This window comes from Rhipicephalus sanguineus, chromosome 11 (assembly GCF_013339695.2).
Source record: "Rhipicephalus sanguineus isolate Rsan-2018 chromosome 11, BIME_Rsan_1.4, whole genome shotgun sequence".
Classification (NCBI taxonomy): domain Eukaryota; kingdom Metazoa; phylum Arthropoda; class Arachnida; order Ixodida; family Ixodidae; genus Rhipicephalus; species Rhipicephalus sanguineus.
In genome coordinates, this window is record NC_051186.1 from 105,644,510 (window position 1) to 105,672,028 (window position 27,519).

At 45.5% G+C, this 27,519-nt stretch overlaps 1 protein-coding gene across 2 annotated transcripts in view; it reads right to left on the minus strand.

Moving 5' to 3' along the window:
- Positions 1–10,019: 10,019 nt before the first annotated feature.
- Positions 10,020–27,519, minus strand: part of LOC125756354 (actinia tenebrosa protease inhibitors-like) — a 99,766-nt gene continuing 82,266 nt past the window's right edge. For both annotated transcript variants that reach the window (XM_049410979.1, XM_049410978.1), the window contains 2 exons: positions 18,452–18,670; positions 10,020–10,192 (listed from right to left, as the gene is read on the minus strand). In XM_049410979.1, the coding sequence (XP_049266936.1) occupies positions 10,056–10,192; positions 18,452–18,670 (356 nt within the window). In that variant the 3' untranslated portion in view covers positions 10,020–10,055. The remainder of the gene's footprint in view (positions 10,193–18,451; positions 18,671–27,519) is intronic.

A 27,519-nucleotide genomic window follows, 5' to 3' on the forward strand; every position in this document is an offset into this window, starting at 1 on the left:
ATAACACAGAAAAAAGATGGAACGCTGTCAGAAATGAAGATAGAGAGCGCGAGCTTAAGGCGACGCTCACTTAGATACGTGTGGACCGGCCTCCATCTTGTACGCCTGCCTTTGGGCGCCCCGCTGTAGAAGCCTTGTAAATATATTGTGTGACTTCTTTTCTCCCCTTTGCACTTTCGCGGAGCCTGCGGGTTCTTTAATATTCAAAATAGATTCACGCAGCGAATGCTCCGTGGCTGCATCTGCAATGTCAGCTCGAGGCCGAGAATGATGATGCTTTGGCCAACCGCGGCGTAAGCAAATGTCACCAACAACCCCGTTTTTATGACACTACCACGCGAACCAAGCATTTTAAGGCGGCGCAGATGGAACCTCGCCAGCTTTGCCATTCCGTCGTGCGCCGCTTCGCCTGCCGGGTATGTGCCACAGACATTGGGCAAGCACCACTGCTCACCTCCGACCAACTAATAATGAAGATGCTGTCTAGACAAGCGCCAGCTCCTCGTCCTATACAACGCACCAAATGCTCGCGTTATGGGCACAGTCTCGAACCAATAAGCCAATAAAGGAGGGTGAAATTGAAACTGTACGTGAGACTGAATACATGAATGACGCAATGCAGCTTGCCGGCGCTTTAAGGATCGGGAGCCGAACGATGGCGCAGTGGGAGTGCTGCGCTTATGTGAATACCGAACAGCGAAGGGCTTTTCTCGGCCAATGAAGATGAAGATTACACTTTCTACCAGGTAAAGATTATTGTACACTAGTCTTTGGCTACCGAGCTCGCTAACCTGAAAGAATGCCCCCTTGACGCAATTGTCATTAGGCATCACGAGGCGTTTTACAAGGTGTCCGAATATGAATTTACAATCAACGTTATAAATGTCAGATCATTAAGCAAGCTCTCCGACTTGAAACACGTTGACGCCATACAAACGTCGGACTTCATGTGTCTATGTGACACGTGATATGGTACAACATTATGGGCTTCTCCATGCTCCGGTGGCCTGTGGTGCTTGTGATAGCAGAGCCACGCATAGTTTTTTTCGGGCACCGACAAGACTAATGTAGAAGAATGGGCTCTGGTTAAGAAAGAGAAAATGACAGCCACCCTTTAGTACCACGAAGCCAAAAAGGAATCCATACGGATTTCTCAAAAAGAAAGCTTCTTAGTTGCTGAAAAGTTTGTCCTCCTCCGGGCATCGATCCCGAGACCAATGCCTTCCCGGGGCGGTCGCTCTACCAGTTCAGCTGAACAGGAAGCTAGCAATGGGTAGCGCAGGGGCGAATTCGTCGACAACTCGAAGCTCATAGACACATAATATTGCAAATGAAATTGCGGAAGTCCGCAAGGTGGCGGAAGGGTTTAGAGAGGCAAAGGACAACCACCCGTTTGTAGCGCGAAGACACAAGGAACTCCATGCGGATTTCTCAGAAAGAGAGCTTGTTAGTTACCAAAAATCACCCTCGCGCTACAATTACTAGCTTCCTGGTTAGTATAATTGGTAGAGCGACCGCCACGGAAAAGCGTTGGTGCGGGGTTCTATCCCGGGACCAACGATAGATTTTCTTGAGCTTTCGTGGCACAAACGGGTGGTTGTCATTTTACCTTTCTCAACCCTTCCGCCACCTTGCGGGATTCCGCAGAACTAATTTGCAGTGGGATCAGGTGCATGAAGCGTTGAACACCCTCGATATTAGGGACCAGATTTTCATGCTAGCTAAAATTATCTTTTACCTTGCGGGAACGGAGCAATATGGTCTTTCCACAGTAAGGATGAAATCTGGAGCTGGCAGGTATCTAAGCGAAGAATGCCACTTCATTTGGAAACCAGTTGGACGCGGACGTCTGTGCAGCAGGAACTCTCATCACATCTTCAGATTTATGCCTAGTTCCAGTGAAATGCATTCAAGATGTCCTGCCGTTTTGCTTCAAGGTTGATGAGAGTATGCCGAAAGTGTAAAAATGTCGCGCACATCCTCAAATGGGTTGTGCGCTTTTGCCGCCACGGCGGTTAACGGCACGAACCATTCGTACAGGTGCCCCAAAAGTAATACGGAGCAAGCGAGCTGCGGCCAAACGGGGCGAAACTGCATGCCAGCGTGCTCTATCAGAAGATGCGCTGCACATAGCGAGAGTGCGACGGCATATCCGGCAGACCGATTCCGATACTCTGATGCCGGACTTGTTCTGCAAACGTCGGCTGTGAACTAGGACCCACATAAACTTGAAATAGCGGTGAATAAAATAGAAGGTATTGCAGCAACCAGTAGCCGCAAAACAGGATAGTAATTATTTGGCGTGTACCCCAGCAATTTTGGCAGCAGTGTCGTGTCTAACACCAACAGGGTGGCATATTTCCCACGTAAATAAATGACGCTCCAAGAAAATACATGGGGTTGGCCGGTGGGCCGATCACGGAGGCAATGCAAAATTTATGTAGCTTATGAAGCAATGCATGCCTCATCAACTGAGAAGGTTGCCCGTCGGCGTCCCGCGTCGGCGGCGTCAACACGAGTGATGCAAAAAATAATCGTCACGTGACGATGTCACCATATGATGTCATCATGACGCCACAGATCGCCAAAATATATAGCGTTATTATGACGTCACACAATGTGACGTCACATGACGTATTCACACGTCATGGTCGCTTGGCATTGCCTCCGTGATCGGTCACGGAGGCCGTGCAAAACCGCGTTAGGCGCAGAACGCTTTTGGAGGGGGGCGCGGGAGAATCAGTACATCGACTGACAAGAAGAAGATGGCTTTCGCCTTCTAGTCATCTTTAACGAATGCATAAGGGACCCTGTGCGTTTTTTAATTCAACGTATCTAAACAATGAGTTGCGCATCTGCAGCCGATTTTGTGGACGCTGAGCACGGGGCCGACAATCAAGAGGTCGCATTGGAGGGTTCTGAGATGGCATCACACGTGGTAGAAGGTAGCGCTTTTACCATCCTGTGGCAGATAAGCATCATTTGCCGGCGGGAAGCGTGCGCGAGCCATCGTCTCAGTGCGCGCTGTCTGCTACTCACCGAACATCGCAGGGCCGACGCAGTAACAAAAGTCTTCGTCGCGGAAGTGCTTGTTGCACACAAGACTCGTAGCGGGTGGCTACTTGCCGGTTCTTAGCTTTACAACCCATGCTTCACGCTGTTTCTTGTCCCGCGGTTACCAGTGCAGGCTGACACTGGGCTCCTTTTCGTAAGCGCGTCACTGCGGCACCGAGCGGTAGAGCCCCATGTTCGTCGCCTACGGACGCAGCCACTCTATTACAATGGTTTCAGTTGAGCAGAAAATGAGAGAAAACTTCCGAATTTGAACCGACCACAGCGCATGTGGGACTTGAAACTCGTTTTCAAAGCACGCGGCAGTGCGCCACAAGCAGCCGACGCGGCCGCTGAGACTACGTGATCCTGCCAAACACGTCACGCCGACGGTGGCGCCGGCATTTCCAGTGGTGGGCCTCGAGGCGAATACTTTCTCGCCATGAGACGCACAGGAGGAGTAGAGTAAGAGCAAAGCACAAGAGCTATCCGCGCCGAATGAAGTATGAACAGCGCTCTGAACGCGCGGCTAGTTCAGGCCGTCTGCTGCCGACATCTAAGATAGGCAAGCGCATCCGGTTACCGATAGTTTTGCTTTTCTTTCCTTTGACATTCCATATTTTGCTTTGCCACTGGAGCGCCACGTTAATGCTTTCCACTGATCGCAATTGGCGCAGCGCAGTTTCTCTGGCAGCAGCATGCATGAAGCGAGCGCTCATAGCTCCCTTATAGAGTCAATCTCTGCCTTGTTATCAGCGCCTAGCTGCGATGCGAACAGAGGGCGGATAGAATAGCGAAGCTCCAGTGCACGTGCGTTCAAGTCACCGGAGAGGCGTTGCTGTTTCGAACTCAATAGGTCTGAGGACGCGAAAACGAGCTCTCACTGCGCCGTCTCTTAAAACGAGTATCTCGGGTGCACGCGCACCTGCTCGGTAGCCCAGCGCTCGTGGCCGCTGCAGTGACCGAATAATTTCAAAATTACCATCTTCAGTGCCGGCGACACCTTTTTCGGTACCTGCTTGCCTTTTAATAAAAAGCAATTCAATCCTGCCTGCATTTTATACACTTGCTGGGCAAGAAGTCGGAATTGCCAATCCTTGCCTAAGGGTCTCATTGGAGGGGTCGTAACTATTAGTGCAACGACATTGTGCAACATGTTTTCTATGATTATGAAAGCTGATGTGGAGGAGAATAAGTGGACAAAGTTTAAGAAATATAAAAAATGGGTTTTTTTTTAATTGTCGTCAGAAGTTTTCATTGTCCGGTGTTTTCTTTAACTTAGCCCGATCATATCTCTTTACTGAAAAGCTATATAAATATGCGAAGAACGTAATGCGTAATATTTGTCGGTCTGCTACAAGGATTTTTCGAGATAAAGACCTTCAAAATAAAGAAAATAACGTTTCCTGGGCCAATTTTGAGGTTTTTTATAAAAACATCTACACTACACATCAAAACTAAAAATACCTGTGCAGAAGCAAAAACATGCATATATTTAGTTAAAAAAATTTCAGCTACCTAACTTTAATATATTTTGTGCAATTCATAACGAAAGTTGGCCAAAACAGCAGAGCGGATGAGCGCTCCACTCCACCTCTTCGTCATTATTGATTTCCTGTGCTTCGAAAAATTTTTGGCGGCAAAACAAATTGCGGATCTCTTTTTTCCACTCATCAGGCAATAATATATAAAATTTTGAAATAAATTTGAGAGGTCGACCAGCCACCGATTGTTCGATCTTACGTGGAATCACCGTACATGACAACACATTCCACAAGACACTTCTTCACTTCATACACAACACCGGCCTAACGGCGCACATTTAACACAAATATACACAACAAATATTATGCCTTTTAGGGCAAGTCTATGTGCCTTAAGGGCAAGTCTATATAAAAAAACTCGGCGCAAGATGGAACACTGTGAAATCACTTTGGCCTGTATGTAAACCAACAGCCATCTACATCATGTGTTTGTGCAGGCTGTCATGATCCCTATGTGCGCTCTAACCAGCAGTTGTCAACGCGGTGCTGATGCGCAGGCACACTCTGTGGCATGCATTGTGAGTGCGTTGCTGCTTTGTGTGTTCATGTGGCCAGCTGTGTTTACAAGCAACGCTATACCCCACCTCACTGAGCGCTCTCTAAAACCGAAATTGCGACTGGGTGCTATAAATATGTGTCTAAATGATTCATCGTTGTGTGCTCTAGCAAACGAGATTTCCAGCCGTCATTAGTGTGTCATTTGCTGATTATTTCAACTGAAAAAAGTGAAATGTAAAATTTTTGTGTACTTTTTAGGTAATTTTTGCAAGTACTTGTTGCTAGTATGAATATGGTCTAGTGTTGAGAAGCCTGCACGAAATCCTGCCTGGTCCTTTGGTTGATTGAACTCTAATGTCTTATTAATTCTGTTAGCAATTACTTTTGTAAATAGCTTGTAGACAACAGACAGTAAGCTGACGGGCCTGTAATTTTTCAGGCCCTTGACGTCCCCTTTCCTATGGATCAGGATTATGTTGGCATTCTTCCAAGATTCTGGTATCCTCCCCGTCGAGAGACAGTTCGCATACAGGGTGGCCAGTTAGTATTTCTAACATAATCTCTCCACCGTCTTTCAACAGGTCTGATGTTATCTGATCCTCACCAGCGGCTTTGCCTCTTTGCATTTCCTTTGGGGCTTTCTTTACTTCTCCTGTCAATACTGGTGGGATGTAAGGTCCCTCTGGGCTATTACTGCTTCTTACGTTATCATCCTTACTGTCTCGGCTGCTGTACAGATCTCTGTAGAACTCTTCCGCTACCTCAACTATTCTATCCCTATTGGTTGTGACCTTGCCTTCCTTGTCCCTTAACGCATACATCTGATTTTTGCCTATGCACAGTTTTGTCTTCATAGCTTTGAGGCTTCTTCCGCTCTTTAGAGCCTGGTCAATTCCCTCCATATTATACTTTCTTATGTCGGCTACTTTACGCCTATTGATTAACTTCGAAAGCTCCGCCAGCTCTATTTTGTCTGTTGCATTTGAGGGTTTCATGGCTTCACGTTTCTTAATGCGGTTTTTCGTCTCTTGGGATAGCTTACCAGTGTCCTGTCTAACGACTGTACCCCCGACTTCCACTGCACACTCCTTAATGACACTAGTCAGATTATCATTCACTGCGTCAACGCTAAGGTCGGTTTCCTCAATTCATTAATCGGCTTCTTGCGTATCAGTTTCGGCCGTTCCTTGCTCAAGTCTAGTTGAGTTCTAGATCTTACCATTCCATGGTAACTGCATCGAATCTTGTTAACTACTTCCACATCCTGTACAATGCCCGGGTGGACACACATTATGAAGTCTATTTCATTTATAATTTCGCCATTAGGACTCCTCCACGTCCACTTACGAGTAACTCGTTTTCTGTAGAAGGTATTCAATCAGGTGATACTATCAATCAGGTGATAGAGAAATGCGGGGAATACACCCAACCTCTATACATAGCTTTTATAGACTACGAGAAGGCATTTGATTCGGTGGAGACATCAGCAGTTATACAGGAACTGCGGAATCAGGGCATCGACGAAGCCTATACAAACATAATAGAAGAAATGTACAGCGGATCCACAGCCGCTACAGTCCTCCATAAAGAAGGCGACAAAATCCCAATAAAGAAAAGCGTACGGCAGGGAGAGACGATCTCTGCAATGCTATTCAACGCGTGTTTACAGGAGGTTTTCAAAACCCTAGATTGGGAAGAATTAGGGACAAGAGTTAATGGAGAGTATCTCAGTAACCTGCGATTCGCTGATGACATTCCATTGATGAGTAACGCGGGAGACGAATTACAACTCATGATTACTGAACTGGATACGGAAAGTAGAAGAGTAGGTCTGAAAATTAATATGGATAAAACTACAGTAATGAGGAACAATCATGGGAGAGAACAGCACTTTGCGATAGGGGGCGAGACACTGGAAGTTGTAAACGAGTTTGTCTACCTAGGACAGGTAGTAACCGCGGAGCCGAACCATGAAAGTGAATAATAAGAAGAATAAGGAGGGGATGGGGCTCATTCGGCAAGCATTATCAAATCATGAATGGTAGTCTGCCACTATTCCTCAAGAGGAAGGTATATAACAGCTGCATCTTACCGGTACTTACCTACGGAGCAGAAACCTGGAGACTTACAAAGAGGGTTCAATTTAAATTGAGGACGACGCAGCGAGCGATGGAAAAGAAAATGATAGGTGTAAACTTAAGAGACAGGAAGAGAGCAGAGTGGGTGAGGGAACAAACGGGGGTTAAGGATATCATAGTTGAAATCAAGAAGAAATGCATATGGGCCGGGCACGTAGCAGGTCGGCAGGATAACCGGTGGTCATTAAGGGTAACTGAGTGGATTCCAAGAGATGGCAAACGCGTGAGGAGGAGACAGAAAATTAGGTGGGTAGAGAGATTAAGAAGTTTGTAGGTATAACGTGGCAGCAGAAAGCACATGACCGGGTTGATTGGCGGAACATGGGAGAGGCCTTTGCCCTGCAGTGGGCGTAAACGGGCTGATGATGATGATGATGACTTGTTGCTAGGCTAACTGCTACATACTTGCTAAATATACCGAAGTCATCAAAAAAGTCAAAATGTAGTGATCCTAAGTCTGGCCATGTGTTCAGAAGTCAAACGACCGCTTTGAGGAGCCCATTCAAAAGCGATATGAGTGGAATACCGAATTTGCCTACGAATTCAGCCTAGACTCGCTTGAGATAAGCAAATAAAAATTCTAAAATGCAGCTCACAGGTACATCTGCCTCGTAGTAGAAGGTTATGCCCCAGCACCAGTATACTGGTGGATCCTGTGCAGTAAACAGTTGGTCATCAGAAATAATCAGTTATCATTCGGTGATCAGGGCTAACTAATACAAAGATACCGAAACGCATTTGTAAGCGCCAATATTCCCTAAAAGCATGCATGGGCATGGCTATTCCACTCATTGCCTCATTGGCACGGGTTTGGCTGAGCCATCGATCTGCCTCGTCAGCATTACATACCTGTCATACTACGGTGACATGGATCTTTCGATGTGTTGGTGTCGTTGTGAGTGTAGTACTGATCGGCTTATTGAAGGCTACCGTGAGCGTACTGATCGCTCATGCCCACGTTCATACTTGCTGAAAACGAACGAACGAACAAAAGTGAAATAAAAAAAAAAACACCGCGCGATAGAAAAAGTAAATGCTGAAGCTTTTGAATGCGTCTTGGAGATGTCCTGGACTACCGCGGGATTTGGTCCAGGCAGAATGGTGTTCGGCTCGTATGCTAATGTGGCCAACCAGGAACGCTGCTTCCATATATTTAGGATGTAATCAACGTGACAGAGCCGTTCCTAGCCATAGGGACATTTGTTTGGACAGTTATATCAACAGCCGCAAAAACAAGTCGGTTCGGGTGATTATCGGGGTAATAAATATTGCACGTGTAGGCGATAGGTGTAAGAGGGTGCCATCGCAAGCGCTATCAAGATCACCAGTTTGCGTCAGTCATCCTGATTGTTCTTTTTAGTTTCATGTTGGCGGTTAGTGTGCGTACTTGTACGCGACACCACACTAAATAATAAACAGTCAAAAGCCAGCATAAGTGTTATTGCGTGCTCGTTCTTGTTCGTCCTGTTTCGAGCTGTTTCATCAAACTGAGTCAAGCAAGGCACAATTTGCTTGCATGCCCAATTTTCCTTATGCGTATACTTTCCATTGTAGTTTCGTGATTTACCAGTGGTATTACTATTTTAATTACTAAAATTAATTGTAATCTCACTATTGTACATACTAAATAGGGGGCATCTATTGGTTGCTGTATGGTCCTACTTTGATAGTGCAAGCCACCAGTTTTATTTCTTATGAGGTATTGCTGGTATCTCACTGCTTCATATTGTACCACTTCGAGCACGGCACAATTTGTGCAAGGATCTCTCGTTGTGCGGTTGTTTGCCATTCATGTTTAGTGACTGGTTGTCTTTATTGCACAGGTACTACTACTTCCTGTCTTGATTCATTGTAATGTATTGAGATTTTAGAATAAATCATTGTGCTCCTGTATACTTGTGATTACTTAATATTTTGCATGCTTTTCCTCTACACCTGAGTAAACGCTGTATTACGTAGTATTTTTTGTTTGCTCATCCATCTATAATTTCACTTAGTTTTGTAATGCTGAAAGACAATAGAAAAATACTCGTCGTGATAAAATTACATATCTATTTTTAACTATTTGTTTGAGTCCTAATTGCCACTTGTAGTAGTCGCGTAAAAAGAGAGATATACTTCATTGTGTTCAAACGTCGCAGTAGTTGTAGTGTTCTGACTTATAGTCAGTCACTAAATGATGATGCGGAAAAAAAAGGCGTATGTAATGAAGGGAAATAGAGCTTCACATATTTTTTCTGTTTGGAGGACAGAAAGTCAGTGAGGTAACAGACAACGAAACACAGAAAATTGAACTTCACATGTATGTTCTATTAGTTGGAAACAGAAAAGCTTGTGAAATGAAAGCAGAAGGAAAAAGAGAAATCATAGTGTAACAAATTTTCTGTCAATTTCGGAAGAATCTCTAAAATGCGAACTGAAATACGTGCGAAATGACAGAAAGAACTAAAAATGGAAAACATCAGTTAACAGATACTTTCAGTCAATTCCATCGAAATTCTCTGTTGACTGTTAACAGAAAGAACCTGCGAACTGAAAGAAAAAGCAGAAACAGAAAATATAGTATGGCGGAAATTTTCTGACAGAGCTTCGAGAAAATTTCAATTTTTTCAATCAAAATTTTTACAGTGATCGAAAACGAGTAATCAGTCTTCACAGATAACACCATTACCTGCTTAACAAGCGCTTTTTGGCAGTCCGTAAGGCCTAAAAATCATTTGTATGGTGAAAACAGCAGGAATGTTTTCTATATATGACGGATGGCCAAGAATTAGGAGAAGAAAAGCGATAACAGTGTGAGAGACCACTTTATTGCACCGTATGACTACTGCATTTCGGCGAGGTTTACTTCACTTTCCGCTTCAGACTCCTTTGGCGTTGCGTTATCCCTGCTCTCATTATCGTCCGACTGCTTATTCTCCTCTTCGCCGTTTGTGTCAGCTTCGTCCATGTAGTAAAGATCTGCGACAAAACGTGCACTCTTTGAAGCACCTTTAATATCAGAAACAGATTTGCATCGGTAGCGTAGGTCTACCCGTAAAGAAAACATTTTGACACACCGCGTAGGAATGTGCAATCCGTATATCGGACCTTTCCCGGCCTGTGAGGTGCGGCATTTTTAGGTAGGAACGCGATGTTATAACAGAGGCCCGTCGAGACCGATGTCTCGAAGTAAAGGCGCAATGGGGCCCGAAGGAAGCACGAGCGCCATCTTAGTGGTCCAGATCGTAACTGCATCGAGTCTGTTATATATATATATATATATATATATATATATATATATATATATATATATATATATATATATACGGGTCACTCGGTATGAAGTGTACCATGTAAATTTTCGACCATCTACGATCCTGCTGAAATAAATTGGGCTGGTATGTGTGTGAGTGTCAGAAGTAGTTTTGAGGCGTTATATTTCGGAAAAAAAATTTGTTGCCTAGAGGGCGCTTCAAACTTTGGGTACGGAAGCGAAACTGTTTCGTACATAACAATTAATATAAAATTACTGGCTCGAGCCATTACTACGACACAATTTTTCGCTTAATTTCAAGGCGCTGATGTTTCATGACTACGATAGTTTATTCAATTTTGTTTCAACTTTCATTATTTATGGCCTTGACGAAAAGTCGCAAAATGCTGCATGTTTAGCATTTCTGAGAAAGAGCAGCGATTTTTCACGAAAATATTATTCACATTTAGGGTTTTGTAGGTACCTGTAGTAAGTGATAAAAATACTGCGGGATTGAAAGAAGAAGAAACCTTGCCACAATACTGTGAAAAATTTGGGAAAAATAGCGTTTTGACACATATTGCGGCTTCATTTTCACAGTGTAGCGGTCCAAGTAAAAATATGACTTTTGCATCGTTGCGTAGTATGCTTTGTGGTTATGACGTAGAGGAAGTTTAAAAAGAGTAGTTTTTCTTTTAACCCTTTTAGACGCCACCTATGAAGAACTGTCTGTAAATGTGTCCAATCAATACAACGTTATTTCAAGGCACTTAATATTCTATTGCAGCAAAAATAATGCCATAATATGTTCATTTATGTGTGTTATGGCAACTAATCTTAATTAAGTTGTAATTAAATATCTATTTATCTTGAAATCACTAATGCTATGTTTTGGCATAAATAGAATGAAATCTGAGGCTAGAAATATAGTGCAAGTTCATTTTTGGTTATGTACAGTTTGAGCAAAAAAAAATTATACTTTTCACATAACTAGCAGGAAGCGGCACGACGAACGACTCGTCAAACGTGGTAGTGCCGTCAGCAAAGTGATCATATGGAACAGTAGAATGCATAATGAAGTTAAATGAAGACAAACTTATTATGCAGGAGGTTCAATTAATCCAAAGCTCGATATATCTGGCTCTTTCTTAGCCCCTAGTTAATACAAATAGCAAAAACAAGTGGTGCACACAATTGTGTACATAGCGTGTCAAAGGGTTAAGCGCGAAAAAAAAAAATCTAACTGAACAACTACAAAATCGTACGAAGTTTTACTTTGCCTGGCCTTCTGGCCTTCACTGCATAGACCGTCAGCACAGGATTGCAGCGGGGGCCTTTTCGCAGCAAATAATGCAAGTCACACAACTGCTTGCCACTTCTTTTAGTAATATTGCTGTATATAACGTTAAAATGGCAATAGTGCTAAAATTACGGAATGGTACTGCCTCCTTGGACCATAAAAGGGCAGGTAATATTCAACCTCTTCATGGTCCAAAAGGGCAGAATTATGATATAGTCAATGGCCTGCAGAGCTGTTCTAGGGAGTCGTGTTTGGCATCTGATAATTAAGACATATGGTCTTACGTAATAATTAATGGCAGACACTTGTGGGCTTCCGCGCAGTGCCCTGTCTGTGCCGAAGACGGACCTTTTCGGAAAAATGGCCTTCATCGCCTAGGTCGTGTCGGCGCTTCCGCATTAAAACCCGCCTGTACTTTCCCGAACCGAGAAAACCGGGATCTGCGGCGTATGGCTTCCAACGAATTTACAAAAAAAAATGTTCTGCAGATCCTCCACGTTGTGGGAATCGGTTTCATGCGAAGAAGTCAACGAGTACTCAGCCGATTGTTACGAGGTGGATCGAGGTGTTTTGTAAGTGTGCACATCGTTGGCTTACCACGCACGTCGACAACAGTGGCGTTTAAAGGGCACCTTATGGTGCGACGTAACGTCGGCCCTCCCGTTAGAGCACATACGTCAGTATTATTGACACTAAGTGCATTTTATGGTGCGATCATGTGAATATCATACGTAACTTTCGGTAATGCATACCTCCGGTGTCGCACAATGCTTCAATATAGCTTGCTGAATCATAGGAATACAAATGTAATGTTTATTAAACTGCTATAAAAGCGGAGCCTACACTGGAACCACAGACATTAATCTGATATGCCGCCTGTATTGTAGGAGCACACATTTAGTGTTTATTGCTTTCTTGTAAAATTAAACAGCCAGCGCCACAACCACAGTTGACGTTACACCGCCATTACGCCTGCACAGGCTGTTATTCCAAACCAGTTTATAGGCCTGGCGGGGCTCTGTGGTTGAATACCTGACCGCCATGCAGAATGCTTAGGTTCGATTGCTGCTGGCATGGTAAGTTTTATTATATTGATTCGTCGGGTCAACACTGCAGATGTTGGTTTCTCCTAATGCTCTGGCCTTTAAATTACCCATGTCTGCTCCGGCGTTCCTGGGCAGATATAAACTGTCAGTCGCCTGTGGCGCGTACCCGTACATCGCGGCCCGTAGTAAACGGGTATGTGCCACACGTATCTGGAGGAAAGGGTTTGATGACGTACGCGACATGATTTTCACGTTATTAATTTCTTAGCGAACTTCTGCGACTTAGAGCGTATCTATCTATCTATCTATCTATCTATCTATCTATCTATCTATCTATCTATCTATCTATCTATCTATCTATCTATCTATCTATCTATCTATCTATCTATCTATCTATCTATCTATCTATCTATCTATCTATCTATCTATCTAACTTGAATTTCCTTGAATTTCCTTTCCCACCCTCTTGATATACATGACTATGCTATAGGTGGCTGTGCTATACGTGGTTCTGCCTGCATAACGCAATACATAACTATGCTATGCGTTATCCTCTCCACTTCTCCCTTCCCTCATATTCGCCATCACTTCCCTTTCACACTTCCTTGCATACGCGGCTATGCTGTGGATGGTTTGGCCTGCGTAACGCCCTATATGGCTATCCGTTCATTCTGTCTCCTTCCCCATCCCTTCCTTCTGTCCATCCTCCTAACCCTCGCGCCTCTATCCCGCCTGCTTGCTGTACACAGCGATGCTATACGTGGTTCTACCTGCCTAACTTCATACATGACTGCAATGCTTTGCCCCCTCTGCTTCTCTTTGCCATCCTCCTCAACCTGACATCACTCCTCACCCTCACTTCCCTTTCCCGCGCCTTGCTATGCATGACTACGCGTTACATGGTTTTACCTGCCTAGCGCCATACACGGCTGTGCTATGCTTTACCCACTCGCATTCTCGATTCTATCGTCCTCACCCTCAAATCACTCTACTTCACCCTCACTACTCTTTCTCACGCCCTGGCTATGCATGGCTAGGCTATGCATGATACCACCTGCCTTACGGCATACATGAATATACTATGCTTTAACCTCTCCTTTCCTCCTTTCCGTCCTCCTCACCCTCGTATCACTCGTCCTCGTGCTCACTTTCCTTTCCCACCCATTGCAATACATGGTTCTGCTATAATGGTTCTGCCTGTGTGACGCCTTACATGGCAGGGTCATACATGGCCTATGTGACGCCATACATGGCTCGCCCTTTCTCCTTTCTATGCTCCTCACCCCCACATCATTCCTCACAGTCACTTCGCTTTCCCGCTCCCTTGCTATTTGTTATACATGGCTAAGCTTTACATGGTTATGCCTCCCTAACGTCGTATATACGAGGGTGGTCTGAAAAGTTCTCGGCCTCAATAAGAATCACGCGAGCGAGAACTTGTAGCACTCATGTGCACGTTCATACAAGTCTCTGCAAGTCTCAGATGAAACGCCATCTAGTGCTGATTAGCAGTTTGGCTTGGACAGTTGATCACAATGGGTGTAGTGTGAAGCACCGGAAGGCATGGAGAAGCTTGAGTACCGTGCGGTGATAAAGTTCTTCGTAAAAGAAGGTTTATCTCGGAATGAAATTCACCAAAGGTTTGTTAAAGTTTACAAGCAAGATTCACCTTCATACTCCACAGTCAAGAAATGGGCTGCTGAGTTCAAACGGGGGAGAGAGAGCATTGAAGATGACCCACGCGAAGGGCGCCCAAAAAGTGCAACAACTCCTGAATTGATTGACCGTGTGCACGATATGGTTTTGGAAGACAGGAGAGTGAAGTTGCGTGAAATTGCCGAGGCTGTTGGCATCTCAGTGGAACGTGTATGCCACATTTTGCATAACGAATTACATATGAACAAGCTCTGTGAAAGATGGGTGCCGTGCATCCTTACTCCTGAGCAAAAACGCAACCGCATGACGATGTCACAGCGTGCTTTGGAGCTGTATAACAAAAATCCAGCGGACTTTTTGCGCAGATTTATTACAATGGATGAAACTTGGATTCACCATTACACACCAGAATCGAAACAACAATCAAAGCAGTGGACTGAAGCCGGGTCCTCTGCACCAAAGAAAGCCAAGTCAGTTTCCTCCGCAGGAAAGTTGATGGCCTCTGTTTTTTGGGACGCTAAAGGCATTGTGCTTGTGGATTATCTTGAAAAGGCTAAAACCATAACTGGGGGTATTATTCTGACCTTATGACTCAATTGAATCAGAAAATTTGTGAGGAAAGACCAGGTTTGCAGAAGAAAAAAATCATCTTTCATCAGGACAATGCACCGGTGCACAAAGGACATCTTGCAATGGCTAAATTTCACGATTCGAAGTACGAATTGTTGGAGCACCCACCCTATTCTCCTGACTTGGCCCCGTCGGACTGCCACCTGTTCCCAAAACTCAAAATCTTTCTTGGTGGGCAACGTTTTTCATCAAATGAAGAAGCGATTGCTGCTGTGGATGCGTACTTTTCAGGACTTCCACAAAGTCACTTTAAGGACAGAATCCCGGCTCCGGAATATCGATGGACCAAGTGTGTAGAGTTGAGAGGAGACTATGTTGAAAAATAAAAATAATTTTGAAGGTCCAAAACGCCTTTTTCTACATCAGGCCGAGAACTTTTCAGACCACCCTCGTAGATATACTGGCTTTACCGTCTCCCTTCTTCCTTTCCATCATCTTCACCCTCAAATCACTCCTCGTCATGCTAAATTCTCTTTCCCGCCCCCTCGCTAAGCATGGCTAGGCTATGCATATTACCTTCTGCCTAATGCCGTACATAACTATGCTACGATTCCCGGCTGCGGCGGCTGCATTTTCGATGGAGGCGAAAATGTTTGAGGCCCGTGAACTTAGGTTTAGGTGCACGTTAAATAACCCCAGGTGGTCGAAATTTCCGGAGCCCTCCACGACGGCGTCCCTCATAATGATATAGTTATTTTGGGACGTTAAACCCCAGATATTATTATTATTATTATTATTATTACCTTCTCCCTTCTCCTTTTCATCCGCCTCACCCTCCTAGCACTGCTCACGCTCACTTCCATTTTCTGGCCCTTTGCTAACATTGCTATGTATACATTGTTGTGCGTGCTGACGCCAAGCGGCGACATAAGATGCCAGCGCACGATGACAAAATATTAACTCCATCCTCCCCCTGCCTACCGTCTTTCCTTCCTCCTCACCCTCCCATCGCCTCTGCTCAGCGTCACTTCCCTTTCCCACCCACTTGCTATACATGGGTGTGCTCTAAATGGCTAAGTTATACGTTTTTTTCGCCTACGTTACGCCGAGCAACGACATCATACGACAGCACCGGTTTCTAAAGTGCTTCGCACCTAATAATTCACGCAAAGAACGAGACAGACGGTACAATTTTGCCTCCAATCCGGCGTACGGCGTCGGATGTCCGGCATGCGGCTTACTACGATCCAACACACACGGAGCGAACGAGTAACCAGCGGTAGGCTCCGCCCACATACGGCGCCTCGGCATGCACGCTCGGAGGACTTCGTATCCTCGTAAGGAAGCACAAAACAAGCAACTTCGCACAGCCCCGCTTCGTTCTATAAGAAAATACTCACTAAAACTACGCCTTCGCGAACGACAAGCACATAACAACAGCTCGCCGTCACTCACGACTCCGAGAGGTACGCCTAGCATGGCGGACGCCGGCCGTCGCCTACGCCGTTCACGATCACACGCGAGCTCGGCATAGAGCGCTTGTCTTTGCCAACACGATTAAGCTTTGTACTCGCATGTAATGGGTTAGTATACGCTATTAACTTTCTCGGCGTCATCGATGTGAAGAGCAAAGGTGAAAGTGAAGCGAGCCGGTTCGCCGAGAAGCCGGTGTCGCTGTGTTTACCTGCGAAATGGCCATGCATCGATGCTCGCGATCTCGCTAGTGGTCTGGAAACGGGCGCTGTCTTGCAGAAACGGCACACTTCAAACATCACTTTATTGAATCAAGAATTATTTCTCATCACAAGCAAAATGTACTCAGTGTCTATCACGCCGCCACGAACGGCGACATCGGCAAATGCTCCGAGTATCGGCTACACCGACTCACCTACGCCACGGTGACCGGAGCGGCGACTGGGAGAGGGCGCCACCAGCGGCGTGACGACGCATGTCTCGCGAGCTGTGATTGGCTGCGGCGTTCCAACGGTTCGATGCGACGACGAAAATATCTGCCCGGTTTGATGTAGTATACCGGGCATGCGATGGTGCTTTCGGATGCGATGAAACGTCACCATTCCGGCGGCCGCACCGCCGCGTCGGACGTCGCATTGGATGGAAAAGCGTACCTTCTGTCTTCGCCTGAACAGTCGTAGTGACTGTGCTAATTATGAAGCATCAGTTCACATGCAAATCGGCAAGCAAAAACTCGGTGAAGCTTATGGGGAACCCAAGATCAAGTTTGGGCGCGACACTAGCGCGGCTGAGCTATGCGTTACTGGGAGCAGACGCTGCCCGCGAAGGTGGTTTGTCGCCGGATTTGCCAGCGGCGACGGCCAGGACACGTGCGAGTATGCGCTCCTCATTCGGCCCAGAACACTGCCAGTCAGCAATGTTTAATCGCGATGCACCACAGATGCAATCCAAGAGCTCTGCCCGTGCGTGGAAGCGGGGGCGGCAGTGTTGTGGCCGTGGATGCCCGCAGTTGCGGTCAGAGCAGTGGCGCCCGACGTTGCTTTGGAAGCCTATAGCAAACGCAATGCGGTAATCAAATAGTTCGGGACAACCTATAGAGTTCCCTAAATTTGTTAGACATCATTAGTTTAGTTCTACGTGTTTACTGAATGTGGCTGAAATATTGCCTGCACCCTTATCAATACCGCAAGTCCTGGGCTCGCACAAATTATTAGCTACAAAACAGCATTGACAGTTGCGTTAACGTGTACTGCAATCTGTATGCTAAGGACTCTGCTGACCTAGTTGTTATCATTGTAATCTCAAAATTTGGTAGCCCGAACGCCAAATAAAGACATAGCGAAGTCAGTCGAGAATAAATAATGCAATATAGTACGCATTTATACAAGGTTACAGCACTTTAGATGTAAGGCAAGGTTTGAGTTTTTATCAGGTATAGCGTAAAGGAGGCTACCTAGCCCTCTTTAAAAAAAAAAGGCGCCCATACACGAGTATCAATAGATGAAAAGATCGCCATGGCTCTATGCAATATTCTGTAATGCATCACCATTTTTATTTTTAGAAAATAGGCGATAGGGCTAGAAAACATTATTTCTGTAGTTTCCCTGCCGCAACCAGAGTATGGATGCTCAGCACGCTGAAGTAGGTAGCTCCTTAACTAGACCGCCTGAGGTGGTGCGACGTGCGCCTAAATTAGGCACCCAGGGATTCTTGCATTTCACCCCCATCGAGAAGCAGCCGCCGTGGCGCTGGAATGGGCACTCAACGCTATCTGCTAAATATTACAGAGGGCAGCAATAAAATTTTGTGATAATGCAAGCATAAATTTGACAGACTCTTGAAAGACGTTTAGGAATAGGCATCCTGAAAGGACTTGGTGCGCTAGATGCTGGAAAATAAATAATTACGTAAAAAAACATTCAATGATATTTCATACTCACACGGGTCGCAGGTTTCTTGGCATGTATCCTGATCTGGGAATTGATTTATATTTCCACCACATCCAAGAAAAGTGAGAGGAACGCATTTCCGAGTTGTGCTATTAAAGTACCATTTCTCATCAGGTTTCTTCGGTCCTTCTGTGCATTTCTTACCACCATCGTAAGGCAAGCTGCATTTATCGTCCGCTAGATCGTCGGCGAAAGTGACACTACTGATTTCTGTGGAATACAAAAAAAAGTTCATTAAAAGTATTAGGAATAACATGCACAACCAGCGCAAAAAATGCCCTTATGCCTTGGGTTGATAGCGCATTGATGGTATGTTTATTGGTGCTTTTTTTGGTAATTAAGACTAATAGATACATTCAAAACGTACAGCGCCATCTGTCGACAGGCCCATAAGCTCGATCCGCCAAGTTTGCTGGGCGCGAAAACGAAACCTTTTCGGATATCGAAGCCTTTCAAGTGCTATTTTGACAGGATAAGGCGCGCACACGAACACGGACACTAGACGAAAGACGCAAACAACACAGGCTCTAGTGTCCGAATTTGTGTGGGCGTCTTATCCTGTCAAAATGAATAAGTACAAAATAGCCCTATTAGCCGTGCTATTTCAGTTGCTAGGTGAAGTTTATTTATCTTCGTTCTGCGAGGATTCTCAGTGCTTCGTGCGCTGTTTAGGCAACGAGGGAGCCCTGACAAAGTTGAGAACATGGTAAAATTAATTTTCATCGAATTTATAAGTTATCTGAACGAAGAATAAGAAAGTACCGACTCGAACATGTTTCTTCTGTGCTTTGTCTGGAAAGGACCGGCGCGCAAAAGCGCTCTTCAACTTTAGTTCAGCTCTTCAACTTCAGTTAAGATGGTGGCATATGGTGTATCCTGGATGCTGGCGTACGATGGATGCTGGAGAATAACGGAGCGTACAACTACTCTACAGCGTCAGGACGATCGCGCCTGGCTGTCACAAATCAATAATTGTATAGAAGGCGAGCATAAGTACAAAACAGAAAAAAAGAAGCTGTATGCAAAAAAAAATCGCGCCACTAGGAGTCGAACGTACCACAGTTGGATCCCGAGCCGAGTACTTTACCACTACGCCAAGCTAACACATGTTTTGCTTTCTGTAGAATGACTAGTCAACATGCTAATACACCGTTTGGCTTCAGCTTTGTACGTCGCATACTCGAAACAGACGCGATCTTGACGTCCTACTAAAATTCGATAACGGCAGCAGCGCTAACTTTCTTTTACAATTCACAACATAGCTCCAAAAAAACATCAAGTGGACCGAGAACCGGGTATAGTTTACCGACTGTTAATGCCAAGTTCAATAGCCGTTTCTCGCTCTTTCCAAAGGACGACATGTGCGGAGGCTTTATGTCGACTCTAATCTCATTCGATAAATACGAGCCTACAATTGATTGAGTATTGTGATGTTTTTTCGCGCAAGTACAGTGCGGCCATGCCAGCGCACTGATCTGACGCTGTATCATTAGCTACAACTACGTAACAGCTGGGCCAAAAACGAGTGCAAGGCGCGGGAAAAATATGCCATCATATTGATTCAGTACGGCGTACGAATAGAGAAGTCTACGTTCTCGCATACCAGTCAGAAGTGCCGACGAGTGCGACCTGCGGCGGTTGGTCACCGGAAGCATCTGCTGGAAGGGCGTCGCGTCGATGCTCATCGCTTCTTTTGCGGACATCGTACACGAGATAAAAGTCACAGTTTCACCGAAACGGTGAAGCAATGAATGCGATAGCAATAAATTGGAATGTAACGCGAAGAACAGAAAGCAGCTTGAAATTGCCAGCGCGTCGCTCGAGCCCAAAGGACGCACGAAAAGAACGCACGCAGGATGAGCGCGAAGCGCACTGCTCGACACTTGAAGCGCACTGCTCAAACATAAAGCAGGACGCACGAAACGAACGAAACGGTACACACAAGACGAGCGCGAACTGTCACAGTTGTTACTTATTTCTGTTTTAACAGAAATACTTCAGCGCGGACATCGCGGGGAATGCACAAGACATACAATACCCCACTCCACCCCCCTCGGCCTCCCTCTTCTTTCCTCGTGTGGAATGTAGTAGCAGCAATTCTGAAGAAAGATTACAACATGTTGACTGAAAGCGAGTTTATTTAAAGAAAGTTTTTCCCGAGCCACCCCGCGCCATGTGTCGACGTTGTAGTAATCCGCAAGATATCCTCACGTCCTCCAAAGTTCGAAATAACTACATTCCACACGCTGGTCGACATCCATGTCACAAACCTCGATGCAAAGTATGCACTCAGGTGACGACCACCACTGTGGCTAAAAGCACCACCAATGGTTTTAACTCGAACATTCGTGACGATTTTACGTGTGAGACAGATAATGCAGTTTATTTGCTTGAGTGCTCCATCTGCAAGTTGCAGTATATCGGTCAAACCGAAAATGCATTTCGCTCCCGTTTCAACAACCACAAGGCGCATGTGCACTACATGCTTCATTTGCCAATATCTACACACGTCGCCAGCACCTAGCACATCTTTGAATCATTTACGGCGACTATATTGGACTCAGGATTTACGTCACATTATAAGCACGAAATGCGCGAGTCATTTTTAATTTACAAGTTCAACACGGTTTCTTGTGGCTAAAACGAGAACGCGGGTAGGTTGGCTAGCGTACTTGCCTAGTGTACAGTGCACACCTCATTGCTGGCACAAACTCGCCTTTGTTCCTATTCCTCTTGCCTATCAACAGTATTGTGTTCACCATGCGCCCTTGACTTGTCGTTCTCGATGCGCAGCACATTCCTATTGTTATTCGCAGTTTTGTGTTCACCATGCGCCCATAACTTGTTGTTCTCGTTGCGCGGCACGTTCCTATTGTTATTCACAGCGTTGCTTTCACCATGCGCCCGATCACTTGTTCTCAATACGCAGCACGTTCCTATTGTTATTCACAGTACTGTGTTCACCATGCGCCCATCACTTCTTGTTCTCGATGCGCAGCACGTTCCTACTGTTACTCAGTGTTGTGTTCACCATGCGCCCATCACTTGTTGTTCTCGATGCGCAGCATGTTAATATTGCTATTCACAGTGTTGTGTTCAATATGCGCCCATCACTGGTTGTTCTCAATGCGCAGCACCTTCCTATTGTTGTTCTCGATGCGCAGCATGTTCCTCTTGTTATTCACAGGGTTGTGTTCAGCATGCGTCCATCACTTGTTGTTCTCGATGCGCAGCACGTTTCTATTGTTATTCACAGTGTCGTGTTCAGCATGCGCCCATCAATTGTCGGTTCTCGATGCGCAACACGTTCCTATTGTTATCCACAGTGTCGTGTTCAGCATGCGCCCATCAATTGTCGGTTCTCGATGCGCAACACGTTCCTATTGTTATCCACAGTGTTGTGCGCCCATCACCTGTCGCTCTCGATGCGCATAACGTTTGAGTGCGTTGCACTTCACCACGGTGTGAAGCCACACACTTATAAATAGTGTCTGTCACGGGCAGTAAATTCATTCTGACGAAGGCTGGTGCACCAGCCGAAACCTTAATGAAACTACATTTCGTACGTGAGTCCTTCTTTTCACCCACCTATCGTACCGGACCAATCGATCTTCATACCCAAAGTGTATATATATATATATATATATATATATATATATATATATATATATATATATATATCCCGCGGCCTCCGACGAAGGCCGGTCCCGCGGCCGAAACGTCAGTCCTTTACTGAACAATTTTTCCTACGTGCTTGATTTTTTTGAACTATACACACACACACACACACACACACACACACACACATATATATATATATATATATATATATATATATATATATATATATATATATATATATATATATATATATATATACGGGCGTGACCGCGGCGACGGCGACTGCAAAAATCAGCCGAGACTGTCCATATAATTGCTGTCGCAATAAAAATGCTTCACTTAGGTTAGCCGATGCCACAGCTGTGCTGTAAAGTCATTCGTACTCATCGGAATCGTGCATCCTGAAACCCAGAAGCGCCGGTGACACGTAGACGGACTCGGTCGGTACGCTAGGTCACCTTTGGTGGAAATAAGTCGTGAAATGTGATGGTGGAAGTCGTACTTAGCCGCGGGCTTATCTCGAGGCAGGCCGAGGGTAAAAGTTTTTGCTTTTTAGCTACGCATGCATTTTCACTCTTACGTTAAGTGCTGCTGGGATAAGTGAGTGAGCAAGAATTGCCAGAGTTGCCTTTCTAGCGTGGCGGTATTAAGTGGCGGCTGTTTTTTGGTCTACCCGCTGGATGGCGCAATTGCGGAGCTCGAGCTCATTTACTTCTCGACAACCTCGTGGTGATGTAACACAGTTACTGTCGCTGCTCAGACCGACACTTCTAGACTTGTAAACATCACAATCCAGCAGCACATCGCGAATGGAAACCTGATAAGTACACGCGCTAAATGTAAACATCCACGGCTGCTGTGCTCCACAATACTTGAGGCGATGATTTATGCGGCATTAATAAAAAGAGCGTGCTAGAGAGCGTAAATATCGGCGTTGGCTTCTTTGAACTATAAACATATTTTTCTGCACATTCAACATGAAAACATTAGAAATGACAGTGATTTCACAAAATTCCAAGCGCACTTCCATCATACCACCATCACCCACCATGATCCCATCATGCTTCCCCTTCATGCCACCGTCATCCTGCTTCTCCACCAAGCCACCCACCAAACATGTTTTCTATCGCCACCATCAGGCAGCATTTTCCACTTAACACCAAAAGCAGCTCGCCACCACCACCACCCTCTGCCTCCATTTTTTTCCACTCCCGCCATCATCAGCCGTTATGACCACCACAGCTTCCACCGCATCCACTATTTTTTCCACCTTATCCACTATTATTTCCACTTGATCCACCAACAATTCCAGCATCCACCAACACAGGATTTTCAATAGGGTATGCACCAAATTTGGTATTGCGGGACGTGACTGTATGACCAACGTAAATGACAGCTGGTAACATGAAAACCATGATATGCATTTCTTGTAGAGCACGATGTATATGCTTCGCTCATGGTGCGCTCGCGGCCAGTTCACTAGCTTTTTATACACCAAAATTAGCATTGCGTGACGTGACCGTATGACTAACGTGAATGACAGGTGGTAACATGAAAACCTTGACATGCATGCCATGTACCAGACGAATTGCATGCCACGCTGATGGTGCGCTCGCGGCTGGTTCACTAGCTTGATATACACCAAAATTTGCATCGTGTGGCGCGACTGTATGATGAATATAAATGACATGTGGTAACATAAAAATCATGATACGCATGTCATTTAGGGAACTATTTACATGCCACGTTCATGGCACGCACGTGGCCGTCTCGCTAGGTTGATATATACCCAAAATGGTATTGCGTGACGCGGCTGCATGATGAACGTAAATGACAGGTCGTAACATGAAAGTCATGACATGCATGTCATGTGCGTCATGATTTACATGCACTGCTCTTGATGCGCTTGCGGCCGTTTTGCTGACTTGATATACACCAACATTGGTATTGCGCGACGTGACTGTATAACGAACAGAAATGACAGGTGGTAACATAACAATCATGATGTGCATGTCTTGTACGGCATGATTTACATCCTAATCTCGTGGTGCGACCCATTTGCTAGCTTGATATACACCAACACTGGTATTGCGGGACGTGACAGTATGACGAACAGAAATGACAGGTGGTAACATGAAAATCATGACGCATGTCTTGTACGGCATGATTTATATGCCACTCTCATGGTGGGGCCGGTTTGGTAGCTTGATATACAGCAACATTGGTACTGCGCGACGTGACTGTATGACGAACATAAATTGCAGGTGGTCACAAAAATCATGACGTGCATGTGATGCACATCATATCAAGGCAGTAGACCTGACAAGTTTGTACATGTCGAATTAGTTAAAAAAACCTGCGGGAACACGAACCACAGAGAGAAAACTCGACGAGGCAGGCTTGCACTTACAACTGATCTAGGGATGCTTGAAACACAACCTTATACCCCCGGCAACCGCCTTTAGCTCGTTTGTGAAACGTAGCGCGTGCGTGTAGCATGGCTGCTTCACGCACGCGCTAAGGGTGGTTGCCGGGGGTATAAGGTTGTGTTTCAAGCGTTCTTTGATCAGCTGTAAGTGCCAGCCTGTCCCGTCGTGTTCTCTTTCTGTGGTTCGTGTTTCCCGCTGGTTTTTGAATCCAATGTCATCTACGACATGATTTTCTTGACCCTGTCATGGTACTCTTCCGTCCGTTTCGGTAACTGGATATATACAAAAACTGGTATGGCATGAGTGCGTGACGAACATAAATGGCAGATACACGGGTATTGCTTCATTGTATATAGCGGAATATACGTTTCATTAGAATGGGATGTATCAAATTGTACATGTATGCACGCATGACCAACATGCGATATATAGTCAACTAGACGTCGATTCTTGAATGACTTCATTTGCCTCAAATACAAACAATGCGATTTGTGCAACTCTTTGCTGGCTGCTTCGCATTACATCGGTTCACAGTACGTGGGATCGGCCGGGTTTTAGTGATATTCATTTAAAGCAAACAAAGATTTTAATTTGATGTCTTCACCAGAGAACGACACGTCGAAAAATTCATCGAACATGTTAGTGCATAGAGCAACGCAATCAACTGCAGCACTTCACGACGATAATGTTGCTGTTAGCGGGAGCCGGGGCTTGCGTTACAGTGGCGTAGTGGGTACTTCGCAGCTCTACTTGCACTAAGCGCGCTAATGGAGTTTACAACGGCTACTGTCACGAATGCAGATGTTTCTTATCTCACGGCATGGCTGCGGTGTTCACCAAGAGGGAAATCGTGACATGCGAATAAAAAGGGGATGCGAAGAGGGCTCGATAACGCTATTGCTTTACACTTCCAGGCAAAGCTTTATTATTTTGGAAACTATAATCGAAAGGGACGTAGCTTGAAGGTTATAGGCGCGTTGCCGGAACGATATTCGTTTGTTGGGGGCTTCGTTTACCGAAGACGAGAAACGCGCGTGTTGAAAACTCGAGGGCACTATCGACAGACGTTTATTTACAGGGAAACGCGGATGAACCGAGTCCGACAAGAGAATCAATAGAGTGTTCGGGTAGTTGCCTCGCTACAGAGGGATAACGTTTGCATTGGACGGGCGATGACCGCAGAAGAGGAAAAAGTGGTTGACATGCAAACCACTAAACGTGCACCATTTTAATCTTGCCTTCAAAAATACTTTTTATTGAAATGCGGTTAAATATACCTAATCTCATCAAAATTGTTCCAATCAGGTTAATGCGGCTGTCCAGAATACCAGATCAAAAGCATCATTTTTGAAATCTTAACTTGATATATTACTTATTATTGCCATTTCTTCTCTTCGTTTTTTTAAGCATATACCGTTCTTTGAATAAGATTTTAAGTTTCAACTACGCGTTCTTGGACCATCCCCTAGAATGGGTACGTGCCATAGAACAGAAAGAAAAACAAACAAACAAAAGCGGCAGGATTTCTTCCTAAATTGCTGAGAGAACTCAGTATGGCCATGGTGATGGCTATGGGCACTTCATTCTTGGGAAATTGAAAAGAAAATTAGGCAGTCAGCGCAAAGGGCGGCGCCCTAAAATGTGGGAGCTAGAGAAACATAATGAGAGATGCAACGAAGAGTTATATTTAAAATACGCTGGTTTCTGACTATTGCAAGACACTTCCTTATATGGAATGAATATCAACCGTGAAGGTTTTCTCTTAACGCAAAGTCACACGAACTATGTAAGAAATTACCTGTCTTCGCTTGACAGGGTTACATCACAGAAAGACGTCTGTCTGCGTCCAATGTGGGTACGCTAACCGCTTAAGCACAGAGTGGCCGTAGGCTTGTCCTACGTCTAAGGTCGAAGGTTCTGGGGCAGGATTGTGGTTTCTCTGAGGGCTGTAATGGCGTGCAGGAGTTTCTTGCTGGTTGCAAAAAATCTAGCCCTGAGCGCTCGCTAGAAGTTAATTGATAGAACATCTCGAATTGCGTTTACTCCCAGGTAATCCTTGATTGTTGTGCTCACCCACATTATTACCAAAGGCAGATTCCGCAGACTGCGTTGTGCCTCCACTGTGGCGGTCGCCGACATGTTCAGTCGTCGGGCGTCGCGCTACATCATACCTTCGCTCTTTGCATGTTGAAACGTCAAGTTATAGAGACGCTTATCCGAAGTGCTGTTGTCACTGGCCAGAAAAAGCGAGATTTGTAAAAGCCGGTTTTGGTAATGGTAAATAGTTATGCGAAGGCGCAAGCATCACGCGGCGCCCACGTAGCGTGGACACCCACAGCACCCACGCGGCAACCACATCGTAAAAGCTTCTGAAACAGCTTCAGTCGTGAAAAGGACATACAGACATGGCTTTTTTAGATGCGACGCTTCTCTTGCTCGGGGGTATGTAAGGCGGCGTGGTAATCCGCACACTACGCATGTGCGCCTCTCCTCCTTCCTTCTCTCCGACAGCTGCGCGTTACTCTCTCCACTTCTCTACCAGCACCTGCTTGCGCTTCTCCTGCGTTCTCGCTTTTGCTTTCGCGGCGCATGCGCTACTCTCTGCGCTACTCTCCTCCTCTAAGCAGTTAGAGCGCAGCGCGCGTTCAGTGCAGCGCTTGCTTTGGTTGACTCCGCTTGACTCCATTGGTGCTTCCGATGAAGCGTGATGGAAGCAACTGTCCCGTCAGTGAGTGGGCTGACACAAGCACGCGTCAGCATCAGCCCAATTGCGTCAATTCAAGACAAAGCTGCCAAGCAAAGGTCAGCGAACTAACATTCACGGCGCATCCATTGATAACGTCTTCACCAATTTCAAGATCCACCAACTGCAACAAGATACCCCTCACGGTTCTCTTCCGCGACCACAAAGCCATCCTCATCAATGCAAAGTGCACACCTCAAGTACTAGACGCTGCTCAATAAAGACCTTCGTTAACCCTTTCACCTTCGTCTACAAGGTTAATAACA